At 37.1% G+C, this 12,927-nt stretch overlaps 1 protein-coding gene across 1 annotated transcript; it reads right to left on the bottom strand.

Moving 5' to 3' along the window:
* Nucleotides 1-4,709: 4,709 nt before the first annotated feature.
* LOC126608213 (protein CHROMATIN REMODELING 19-like) lies at nucleotides 4,710-10,609 on the bottom strand. The gene is made up of 12 exons (XM_050276046.1): nucleotides 9,817-10,609; nucleotides 9,386-9,503; nucleotides 7,900-7,940; nucleotides 7,572-7,822; nucleotides 7,309-7,489; nucleotides 6,787-6,972; nucleotides 6,482-6,655; nucleotides 6,221-6,379; nucleotides 5,943-6,020; nucleotides 5,690-5,826; nucleotides 5,286-5,504; nucleotides 4,710-5,112 (listed from the first exon to the last, which is right to left on the bottom strand). Exons 1-12 carry the CDS (start codon nucleotides 10,354-10,356, stop codon nucleotides 4,956-4,958), a joined length of 2,241 nt encoding a protein of 746 aa, XP_050132003.1. The 5' UTR covers nucleotides 10,357-10,609; the 3' UTR covers nucleotides 4,710-4,955.
* Between the last annotated feature and the right edge of the window lie 2,318 nt (nucleotides 10,610-12,927).

Raw genomic sequence — 12,927 nt, 5'->3', positions numbered from 1 at the left:
GAAATTTTGCGGTTTGTGGGAATTTTCGGTGGCCTACAGTGGAGTGACATGAAAGTGACGAAGTTACGAACCCTAGTGGGACCACAGAGAGCCACAACCCTAGTTGCTGCTTCTTCTTCTTCTGGAGGTTAGACACGAGTAGACAGTGGAGACTGCTGGTGGTGGTGGTAGTACTAGTACTGGTTGAAAGTCTTCTTCCGTGTGGGTCCAGCCGTACCTTCAGGAATCGTTGCCGGCACCACAATGGAGTATATGGACATCATATAAGACATACCCCTCTCCTTCCCATCCCCCCTTAATCCAATCAATATTATTCCTTTCCTTTCCCACCACTATACTAGTACTACAACTACATGTATTGTGTTATTTATTTAAGTGTATATCTTAATTTACATGCATGAAGAAATTAAGAAGATAAAGGTTACTAAGCTTAAGTTCAAAACTCACATATTACTCCTAGCTAATTATGTCCTTTTATCTAATTATTTTCTTTAATTTGGCAAATTTGATTCATTTATAGCACGATAAGTGATTTTTGTTTTCTTTGATATTTGAATTGAATGAATTGAAACAGAATCAAGAGATAGAAACAATGAAATAAGTGCAAAAGGAGAAACATAGAAGTGAAAACAACTATCCTTATCACACACGAGCCATGTTACTCAATATTTAGGGTTTTTTTTTTAACCCTAAGATGAGTTTTTTGAGTCTATCTCCACTATGACTATAAATATTAACACATTGATTTACTGCCGCATATGCAATGTTATGTTTAGGGTTTCCTCATCGTATGAGTCTATCTCCTCTCTATGACTGTAAATATATGATCGAGCAGCACAAGATTAACGTTTAGAAATTTACATGCATGGGAAAGGAATGGTTGGAAATATTGAAATAGCTAGAAAGTGGGACGTCGATCGAGATAGACAGACAACACACACAAACATGTGATTTGCCTGCAGCTCGATGCATGTGAGCGATGGTGACAACGAGAGGGACACGGGGTGCCGGGTCATTGGTGGGTCCCATCTCTTTGTGGCTTTTTTTGCCAACAGGACCGTCTCTCGATTTTTTGGAAAGAATTTTGAAAATCTGTGAATCGTATTCGTTCATCGTAAATCGTGCAGTTAGTATTTATTAGATATTATTTATATTTAATTTTAAATAAAAATATTTAAAATAATTTTTAATTATACGATATATGATAAACAAATATGATTCATAGATCTTCGAAATTCTTACAAACAAGATCAGGCAAAGATCCACTCTTTCTTTTGGAAAGAGCATAAAGTAGAGACATGCTGTTACTGCTACTGGTACTGTGATACAAGGGTTGTGCGAGGGAGGGGCCCCTGCCCTGCCCTATGCATGAATATATAATTTAATTATAATATATTATTGAAGGAAATCATGCATTCCCTCAGTTAAAAGCCAGCTGCTAGCCAGTATTAATGTTGTAAAGGGCAAGATAACAAAAATCCAACGTATAGTTTGTAGGGTTTGAAGGAGTACTGCACTTGCGTGTTGTTGTTGTTATGGTGGGAAATTGGGAACGGGATGGTAAGCTTCCTTGGAGATAGAAAAAGCGAATTCACGGGCTACAAATAAACTTCCCACTTGGAAGGACGGAACCAAAAGAAAGATTCACCTGCAACTACGAGAGAGAGAGAGAGAGAGATGGATGATGAGGGTAATATTTGTTGGAATTTTTGGATCGTCGGGCCAGTTCCACTTTAACGACACCGATATTGTTTCCAATTTAACCACCTGCACAATCCTCAGGTGTGAGATTTTACCATAAAATGCCTCGGTGTTAATTAGAGTTGGCTGCAATTCAAGAGAAGATCAATGTCATTGTGAAAAACAAGACATGGGAACTAGTGGACAGACCTTGTGACAACTCCGTCATTGGAGTGAAGTGGATTTATAAGACTAAGCTCTGATACCATGTTGGAATTTTTGGATCATCGGGCCCGCCCCACTCTAATGACACCGAGGCCTTTTGTGGTAAAACCCCACATCTGAGGATTGTGCAGGTGGTTAAGTTGGGTACAATATCGGTGTTGTTAGAGTGGGGCGGGCTCGGCGATCCAAAAATTCCAACATGGTATCAGAGCCCACGGTTGCGGGCCCGTGCAAGCCAATGAGCTTGTCACCAAGAAGGAAACAAGTCTGAACTCTTAACAAAGAGACGACCGTTGAGTTCCATTGAAAACAAGTGGGCCCAACGTGAGCCGACCTCTGAGTTTCAATTACCGATGTAGATCTCCACATGTGAACCACTAAATGAGGTTACACGTGAGGGGGAGTGTTAAAGTCCCACATCGGTGGGTGCAAGAAACCAAAGAGGTTTAAATAGTATTACCCCACTCTAACTAACATCGAGGCCTTTTGTGGTAAAACCTCACACCTGAGGATTGTGCAGGTGGTTAAGTTGGGGACAATATTGGTGTCGTTAGAGTGGGACGGGCCCGGCGATCAAAAAATTCCAACAATATTTACAGGAATTGGATCCTCTCCAAGATGAAGTCTCAGGATCCTCCTGACCCACTAACACGAGCCGTTGAATTTTGATCCAACGGTTACAAACATGGGACCTTTCTAAAGTTATAATAATTGTAGCCGTTGGATCAAAATCCAACGGTCCGTGTTATTGAGTCAAGAGGATCCCAAGAGTTCACCTCGGAGAGGATCCAATTCCATATATGCATAGTACTAGGCGGCAACAGCAGCCTAGCTAGGAGTGGTAGTGATGATGCAAGAAAGAAAGAGTATCTTGTAAAAAGGGAATTTTCATAAAAAAGACATACCAACTAACAACTTTGCTGTCTAGCTTCCTCTTGGTTTCCTTTCATTGTCCACACTTACATCACTCACAGACACTACATAATTATGTGTTTGAACTTTTTTGAGTTCAAACATCTACTCAATTACACATAACTTGTTAAGATTCAGTGTCGAATCAGCAGTCTACTACTACCCACATTGATATTGTTCAAACTTAACTAGTTGCATAACTCGGCACGTGTTAAACTTTATCACAAAAACTCCAATACAATTATGAGCGAGACCATTTATAGGTGTAGTTTATCCAGGGAAGTTTCCGACCCGACATGGGACTCTATTTCCAACATAACGCGGAATATTGTTTTTAACCTTTTAATTTATTTATGCGCTTTCATGCAAACTCTGAATATCCTCTTATGATGGATAACCCTGCTATCATTCATGTAGCTCAGTGAACCTCAGAAATTAACCTTGTTCAAATCATTCATTAAACACAACCCTTCTCAATCTACTTAGTCCTAGATAACTATAAATGAGATTATGATTAATTAATTTGAGTTTGGACAACAATTAAGGGATTGTCTTAAGTAAATCGATTATTTGTTTGATCCAGAAACCAACATACCTTCATTCCCAAGTTAAAATACCGAGAGCAAAAGGATAATTTAGAACAAAGGTCCCAATGACCAGATTTAATAAATGGATGAGCACCGAAATTCCAGTTGAAAACTTGCTAATCGTCGTCGTTTTATTGACGATAACTTTAACTGCCAGAATAATATTTGAGCCTATTTACACCCGTATAGGATACCGGCCTACAACTACGTATAGTTTTTCTTCAAATCCCTATCCAATACAACAATGGACCTCTTACAACGTTACAATGTGAATAGAAAAATACAAAAACAAAATTACAAAAGTTTTCTGTTGCTGTTTCTCTATCTGCAGACCCACTGTAAAGCCATTTCCAACCGAAGGAGGTTCAAAGGGCGTCCTTTAGCCCTATAGCCCTGCAATAAATTATATTTTAATAAACAATGCTAGGCCATATTTTATACCATCTCCAATTAAAGGGGCCAAGGGGCCAAGGGGCCAAACATAGCCCTTTGACAAAAAATCAATTTCAACCGAGGGGGCCAATAGGCCATAAGACAAACATAATTTATTATTTTAATTAAATTAAACTACCATATTAAAATAAGATTTTCGAACATATTTTGAGTGTCACTTGTTGCAAAATATATAAGCCTCCGGATTTCTTATCTTCATATAATCTCAATAATTTTTCGGATAAGATTTTGAGTGACATGTGTTGCTAACGTGAGTAACTCTCCATATTTCTTATCTTTATGTAATCTTAATAATTTTTCAGATATGATTTCGAGTGCCACATGTCGAGATGATTGGTTGTGCAAATTTTAGATAAGTTTCTTATCTACGTGGCACTTCTTATCTTTAGCTTTCAATGTTGTAGGAATTGTGTAGGTATTTATAGGAAAAAAGATTTTTTTTTTTAATTCGTCCAAAAAATAAATAAATCAAATTCCAACGGTAACCTAACGACAGCATGACATTAGCTAGCTAGTGTCATGCTGACGCCAAGTAACCGTTGGCATTTAAATAAGCTGAGTTGGAGGGTTGACAAAATATTAAGCTTGACATTCTGAAGCTAGAGGGTTAGTAAAATGTCAAGCTTAACATTCTAACACTACAAGGCTGGGCTCGATGGTTGGCTGAAAATAGCCAACCCACTAACCTGATTTGGCAGTTTAGGCCTGATGGGGCCCACAAGCACTTTGACCTAACATTCGGCTAGAGACAATTTTCGTGTCATTCTTAGCTATTTTTAGCCCTATGACCCCTTAACTGGGCTGAATGACCAGATTAAATAAATGGATGAGCACACTCAACGAAATTCCAAATTAAAACTTGCTAACCATCGTCGTTTCATTGACGATAACTTTAACTGCCAGAATAATATTTGAGCCTTACACCCGTATAGCATACCGGCCTACAACTACGTATAGTTTTTCTTCAAATCCCTATCCAATACAACAATGGACCTCTTACAATGTTACAATGTGAATAGAAAAATACAAAAACTAAATTACAAAAGTTTTCTGTTGCAGTTTCTCTATCCGCAGATCGACTGTAAGTTTTCTAAAATCTTAACCAAGCAAAAGTTTCGATAATATCTCTCCCATGGTGGATGTGTCACCTTCATTATCCATCTCCACGCCAGATTCCAGGACTGCAGCATCTAGCACTAACTTCCTTTTCGCAATCTCGTAGACATTTTCATCAACTGTACCCTTAGTCACTAGCCTGTAAAGGACGTGACAGGTTATAATCCTACAATTTCCTATTCAAGTTTACGACTCATAAACAAATACCGCATTATAAAAGCAGGGAAGAAGGTGGGGGTATGGCCTGAAAGGTACTTCTCTCAGGTTGATAGGTAGAAGTGAGGGAGACATTGGGAAATTGAAGGGGCAAACCTGTATATGGTAACAGGCTTCACTTGGCCAATGCGATGACAACGATCTTCAGCCTGTCGGTCAATTTGCGGGTTGAAATCCATATCATGTATGACTACGGTATCAGCTCCAATCAAGTTCAAGCCCTGGCCTCCAGCTCTTGTGGACAGCAAGCATGCAAATATAGAAGTATCATTATTGAATGTATCAACTATCGTCTGTCTTTCCGTCACCTGAGTGCTGAAATTTGGAGATACGGGTTAACAGACGAAAAATATAACTTATAATAGACGAGGTAACAATTCAAATATACCACAATCAACCAGTGGAACTGAGCAAGCCAAATAATAAAACACATACCATATGGCAGAGCACATTTTGTTAAGATAAAAAAAATTTGTAAATGTGACAAAGTACACCAGTACCTTCCATCAAGTCGTCTGTATGTAACACCTATCACATCCAAAGTCCACTCCAAAATATCAAGCATTGACGTCCACTGGCTGAAAATCAACACACGATGCCCAGCTTGCTTCAGTGAAGGAAGAAGTTCAGCCAATGCCTAATATCATCAACAAGAAAACTCTTCTCAATTTCAAGGAGAGTATTATGTAACAACTCTCTCCAAATTTTGATTCAGACCAATTGGTTGGTGAACTTATTAAAGTACCATTATACCTGAGATTTTGCAGAACGCAATGCATATTTGTCCGGAAGAAATCCTTTCTTATCAGTGACACCATAACACAGCAAAAGCTGCAGAGAGAGAGAGAGAGAGAGAGAGAGAGAGAGAGAGAGAGAGTACATAATGTCAACATACAATATGTAATCTGCTACACCCGCACAAGGAATGTACAAAGCTAGATTATCTAAGTACTCCAAAACATCAATAGTTAGATTAACGCACAAAATTTAGAAAAAAATACAAAATCATTTTCAAGAAGTTAAGAATATACCCGATGGATAGAGAAGTCACTATAGCTCTTAAGTTCCCCAATTACTTTGTCTAAGGTACATTCATAGCCAAATGCACCCATTGGATGTAACTTTCTGGCAAAACGAACCACATCCTCATCACTGTAAATACGCCTTACTAGTAAAGGATGATTTGCAATCTAGAGAATGAGGAAAGAAAAAAAAAACCATGAGCACAACATATATGCAATCACAACAAAAGAACTGGGATATCAAAAACATGAAAGTCGAGAAAGATGCACCTTACGAAACTGAACGAAATAGTTGGAGATCTGCCGCCGAGGAATAACCTTAAGAATACTGTTCGAGTTAACCTCTGAAGTTTTTGCAATACGAGTTCGTGAAGCTGCCCGATACTCCTCGATGGCTTCTTTATAGGCATCATCTTGCTTCTTTTCCATGACAACATACTCAACCTGCACTACATTTCTCAGCTTCTTTCTAAAAAAAACAAAAGAAATAACCAAAAGAGAATGAAAACATGACAATATGAAAAATCAAGAACCAAAGCCCCGAAAATGACTAGGCATAAAGTCATAAAACATACCCGCTGTATTTTTGGAACAAGTTGTTGCATAACATCAGATTTTAAGCGTCTCAAAATAAAGGGTCCTAATATGGATTTCATGCGGCCAATCAAATCTCTATCTTCACCACTTAACAGCTTTTTCAAGTCCACATCCTCTGTAGTGAAAAGATCTGGCATCATAAACTCCAGCATAGACCAAAGCTCCTGCAACAGAAACCCATAACTTAATGAGTCATTTAACAACTAAAAAAATCTAAAAATTAAAACAGAAGCACGTGTCCCATTGCAAATCAATATTAATTCAAGGAACTTAATCAAGAAACATGAAATTATTAAATGATTTCAATTCTTAGTTGTTTCTCTGAGACTCACAGATGGTATTTTCATGTAACACAGAGTTCCCACAACATCCTCGAACGTAACCCAAAAATTCAGTTCCACACAGTAGATCATGACCATCAAAACCACATTTACACTTTATCATATTCCAGTCTTCCCTAAGTAATATCCCATAAGATTTCAAAGGGTAAAAGGTCATACATGTAAATCATTTTGTAGAGGTGTCCCTGTCAGCATTAGACGCTGGTTTGCACTTCGTGCAACAGACATTAGGTTTTTCCACCTGTAGCTATTTTTGTCCTTCAAAGCATGAGCCTCGTCCATAAGCACACAACTCCATTGCCACCGTTTCAGAATTTTACGATCATCTTTCTGCTGTGCACTGGAAGACCAGAAGTTAAGGAATTAAGATAGCATAAAATCATAATCACTATCCATTATCCATATGCAACACCAAAGCAAACCTGTGTCTTTCAAATAGTGAGTAGCACACGAGAATAACATTAAAAGGAGGTGGTAATCCAGCTTTGGACAAAGAGTTCAACTCTTTTGAATAAGCCGATCTTGCAGCCCCATGATACTGGAGAACAGTGAATGACGGGCACCACTTTTTAAGTTCTCTTTCCCAATTTTCCAAAACAGAAGCAGGGCATACAATCAAATGTGGACCCGGGTCATCATTTAAATGTTTCAATAACATCAAGTACGTTATAGCCTGTTCAACAAGGACAATTATTACAAACCAAAGTTACAAATATTACTGAATAGGCAAAGGGAAGGACACGTAGGTACCTGAATGGTCTTCCCGAGACCCATCTCGTCCGCCAAAATGGCTGCACAAAATATAAAGGATATTAAACTGTAATGATTGAGAACTGATATTAAACCAAGCCACAGATGCATATACGCTTATACACAGCTTCATAACTACAATTGCAAAATTTTGAGCATAATAACAACGAAAACAAAATGCATATCCTTCACTGCTTAAATTTCTTCTTTATTGACATGGCCTTGAAGTTAGTTGTGAAACAAACAAATTTTGTGACCCTATCAAAAACATCTTCTTTTAACTTTCCAGACATTCACACTTGAAATACTAGAAAGTACCGCATTATCATCACTCCATTGACCAACCAGGCCACTAACAAGATTACATGCCACTGCTCCAAATTTTGACTCTACTTAAGTAATGGCATTAAAAAAACTCCCAAATTTCAAGGTCTCTCTGAAAAACATCATGTTAAAGTTATCCATACCACATTTTCATTACAAGGACTTTGAAATCATAATGATAGATGCAAACCACCATATATCAAGAAACCATAAACAAGAAAAATTTCATAACAATGAATCAAAAGAAACTGAGGATTAATTGTTCACAAGAAGATTGAAACAATTTTCATCTACTTAACCTAAATCACTTAGTGCGATAAAGCTCTGTTGTTGTTGTTACATGAAGTCACTTAAATATAAAACTTCTTATAGAAACTTCAATCTCACAGCCGTTTCCCAGTTACCCTTAATGAACGCCCTATTTCAATTTACAAACAATTTTTATCTACTTAAATATAAAACTTCTTATAGGAACTTCAATCTCAAAGCCGTTTACCAGTTACTGAATACCCTATTTCAATTTACATCGAGTGGGCTTAAGCCTACTATGGTTTTAAGTTATTCTCGGCTCTCACAGCGTGAAAACCTTAACCTGAAAGTCAAGTTGTTTTGTACCATTCTAGCATGTATATATTCTTTGAGCATCATGCAAGCATACAAGTGGATGAGAATCAATTCAAAAAGCAATTCTTCTTCTTCATTGCTCTATTGTTATCTAAGAATATCAATCTTAACATTTCAGAATCATGCAATTTAGCATACAAGTAGATGAGAATTAATTCAAAAATCAATTCTTCTTCTTCTTCATTGTCATTGTCATCTAAGAGCATTTAATATTGACATTTCAGAATCATACAATGACTAATGAAATACCATTCGGCAATAAATTATAGGAATTGTTATTGGCACTCCAAAAATCTCATTTGGCACTCCAAACTTTCTATATTTAGAAAGAAAAATGCCAAATGAGATTTTTGAAGGGCTAATATCAGTTCCCTAAAATATTAGTCACACATTTTAAGAACTTGTACTAATCAGAATCTAGAGAATCAAAATTCATTACGGTCATACAATTTAACAGAGGGAATCAAATTCATTTATGTACTGTCTAAAGTAGAAGTAAAATCAAAATTATGCTGACCGATAACAAAAAAAAAAGTACCTCCGCCAATACCCTTCTGATACAGCAGAAGAAGAAAGTTAACACCAACCAACTGGTACGGCTTGAGAATCGGTTGAAAATTGGAATCCTCAGACCTACATGCCTCAATAATGTCATCCTACAACAATAAATCAATAACCATCACTTGCCACTCCAATTGAAAGTTGACAACGACACCAGCAACAAGAAGCCAACTTTTTGCTTATGAGGACCTCGCAACACATAACAAAAAAAAAAACAAAACCTTCACACAAGAACCAAACTTTTATACAGCCACATTCTATTCACCTGTAAATTTTCCTCATTTTTAAAATAAATTGGAAACAAAGGCATGCCAAATTTTTTTAAACCCAATTAAGAACAAGTAAAAGAGCTTTCCAACTCCATGACATTCATACCACAAAAAGCTCAGTAAAAGTAAGAAAAGGCACCTGATTGACAATCCTCACAGAGGCAGCTTCCACTTCGGCGTACCTATCAGACACCGCCGGAGCCGACGACCCGTGGAGCTCCTTTCTCAAATCCGCCGATATTTTGGCACACTTCTGCAAAGCTTTCCCAACCACATCGTCATCCTCCAACTCGTCTACCGCATCCTCCTCTTCCTCACTCGTTGAGTCAATATTAGCCCAATCCCCATCGCTATCCTCGTCCTCGACCACGAACCGACGGCCACGATTGACCGTCCTTGCCTCCGGGACCTCGTCGGCGTCGTCGTCCTCCAATTCGTCCTTAATCACGACACAATCGGAATCGTTGTCCTCCAGTTCGGGTTTAATCTCGACGCAATCGGAGTCTTCATCTTCGTCGTAGAGTTGTTGGGGCTTGGGGGATGATCGGAAGGCGAAGGACTCGATTGGGCGCGGCGTTGGGGTGCGAGGCTTCTTGAGGACGCGGGAGGGCTTGAAGGCGGAGGAGTGCTCCTCCCAGTCCTCGTCGGAGATTTCGAAATCGTCGAACCCGCGCTTCATGTAAGCGGTGTCAAAAAAAATGACGGAAAGGGGGGCAATGGAAAACCCTAATTGCAAATTAGGAGGGGGGGGAGGGAGTGAGTTGTAGCGTTACTAATTGAGTAGCAGTACAAGAGAAGGTCGGCGGTGAGTCACTGAAGAGGAAAGGAAGGACGATCTTTGGGATTGGGAGCTTCCTCTACTTTGGGAGTGCAAACGGGAAGAAAGGAAGCCAAAGACCGCCATAATTTTCGGGATGCTTGGTTAATTAAGAGTAATTTAATTTAAGGGTTCGTCAAGTGATAAACGAGTTAAAGTTTAGGAACCGGATCCCCTGTATCCAATAAAACTGAGCCTGCTAACCACAAGATTCACATCGTTAAAATTTGATCAAACCGTTACAAATAGAAGACTCTCTAAAATTATAATAATTGTATTTGTTGGATCAAATTTCAACGGTCTGCATCGTCTGCTCAACAGATTTAGTATATATGGATCCGAATGAGATTCGGTTCCAAAGTAGGCTTTTAAATGGACTCTGTTTTAGTATAGGTTTGACTGAATTAAGCAAGTGAACAATATAAATTAGGTGATGTGAAGCATGTGTTGTTATGGGGCTTCACATAAACTAATTTGACTAAATTTTCAATTAAGCATGTTACCATGAACAAAGTTAAAGTTTTATTATAAAACTATTTGGAAATATGAGAATAACTCAATCTATTATAACTTCTTTCATAATTTGGCTCTACATTAGTGAGAACCAAAACATATAAGGGTTTATGAAAAATTAAATTACTTCACATATTATTAATAATAGATTTTATGATAAAATCTTAACTTTTTTATGACTAAACATCATCTCATGTTAGTTGGATATAAACACAATAATCGGCTTCGATTGCCTAAATTCAAATAAGTTAAAACAAAGTGTAATTCATTGGGCTAACTTCAAAGCCAGATGCTAATTGATGGGCCTAACATAGTTCAGAAATTTGGATACGAGTTAGGGCTTTCATCTATGAATCAAAGTCAGTTTGGACTTGTCCTTGATAAAAAGAACAGTAATCTATAGTGTTTTAAATATAAGGAAAACTAATAAAAATGATTTGAAATTTTTGAGTTTTACTTAAAATGACAAAAATGTGTTGTAAATGAATAGTAGCAGGAGTGCCTTTTTACAGTAAAAATGACATTTTCTTTAAAAATAAACAGTATTAAAAGTATTTCATTCAAACTCCCATAAATATATCATCATGCGGTCAAATTTTACAATAGCATTAGTATAAGTTTTAGTCGCAACATTCTTTTTCTGCGTCCATGATTTAGTTAACTACGAGTTAGCATTACACTCTTTTGATATATGCAGTATTGGGACGGGAATACAAGCACATGACATGAGAAGGGAATTTAAGAAAATTACCTCATCTACAACAAACGCTTTTACCTAATTAAACTACATATTCTTTACGATATTACAATCCGTTGAACCTCATCGAAGTCTTCCATTTGGGTCTTCAAAAATGACTAGTCAAAGTCGACAATTATTGGAATACTACTAAAAACAGTGTTTTCTGCAATTTTGTTAATAAAATACTAGCATATGTGTGTGCGAGAAATTTTTTTTATTTTTGTTTTTGAAATAGAAGGAGAGAGGAAGAGAGTGATAGAAAATGTGGGAAATGGGAAGTTTTGTTTTTTTTTTTTTTTTTTTTTTTAATTAGAGATAGATTATGATTACATGTATGTGAGGTTTAAAAAAAATAGCAAAATTTGGTTATGTGAAATTACATTTCTGTCCATATTTCTTATTCATGTTATGTTTTAATTAAAGGATTAAACTGGTAATTTCATAAGATTTTGGTTGACAATAAGTGTTTTATTAATTAGTAGAGAAGATATTTTTAGTGGTTTGAGGAGAAACTGGGAAGGAAGCACATCATGCATATCAGTTTCTTTCTTTCTAAAGTAGACCATAAATATAGTCTACCATCATTTTGATTGAGGGGAGCACCAAAATAGCATGTTTAAGTGCACCACTACCACTACGAGTTCTGCACTTTATGCTTAATCTTTCCCTTGACCAATTTTGCTTCGTTGGATTCACTTTTTCCCCTTGTCAACTTTTGCTTCTGGAATTAAAATTTGTCGGGATTCAAATTTAAATTATGGTTTTGGAAAGTACTATTTACATAGCTTGTACATAATTTCATGAGATGTGCTGAGGACAAAAGCAAAGTGAGTGACCACCTTGCAAGCATTTCAATTTGTAAGTACTATTACTCCTTGAGAAATTTTTCAACGTGTTAGGAACATGGCACGGTACACCAAGTGTAATAAAATTTATTTTTTTTTTGGTGAAGATAATAAAACAATTTTCAACCAATTGTATTATAACACTTAGTATACTGAGTTGTGTTCTCTTTTTCACTCTGTTGATCATTTCAAGAAAATGAGAATATATAATATAAGGTTTGCTCTGATGGAATTTAGCACGATTGTCACGGGATCAAACTTTAATGTCATTAGACTATTGATTACTATGTGGTAGTGCCAGGGGAGAAATAGCATACCAAAGGGAAGAAGAAAGTC

This window comes from Malus sylvestris, chromosome 16 (genome assembly GCF_916048215.2).
Source record: "Malus sylvestris chromosome 16, drMalSylv7.2, whole genome shotgun sequence".
Taxonomy (NCBI): Eukaryota; Viridiplantae; Streptophyta; class Magnoliopsida; order Rosales; family Rosaceae; genus Malus; species Malus sylvestris.
Note: the sequence above shows the minus strand (reverse complement) of the source record. Positions and strands in the feature narration are given on the sequence as shown.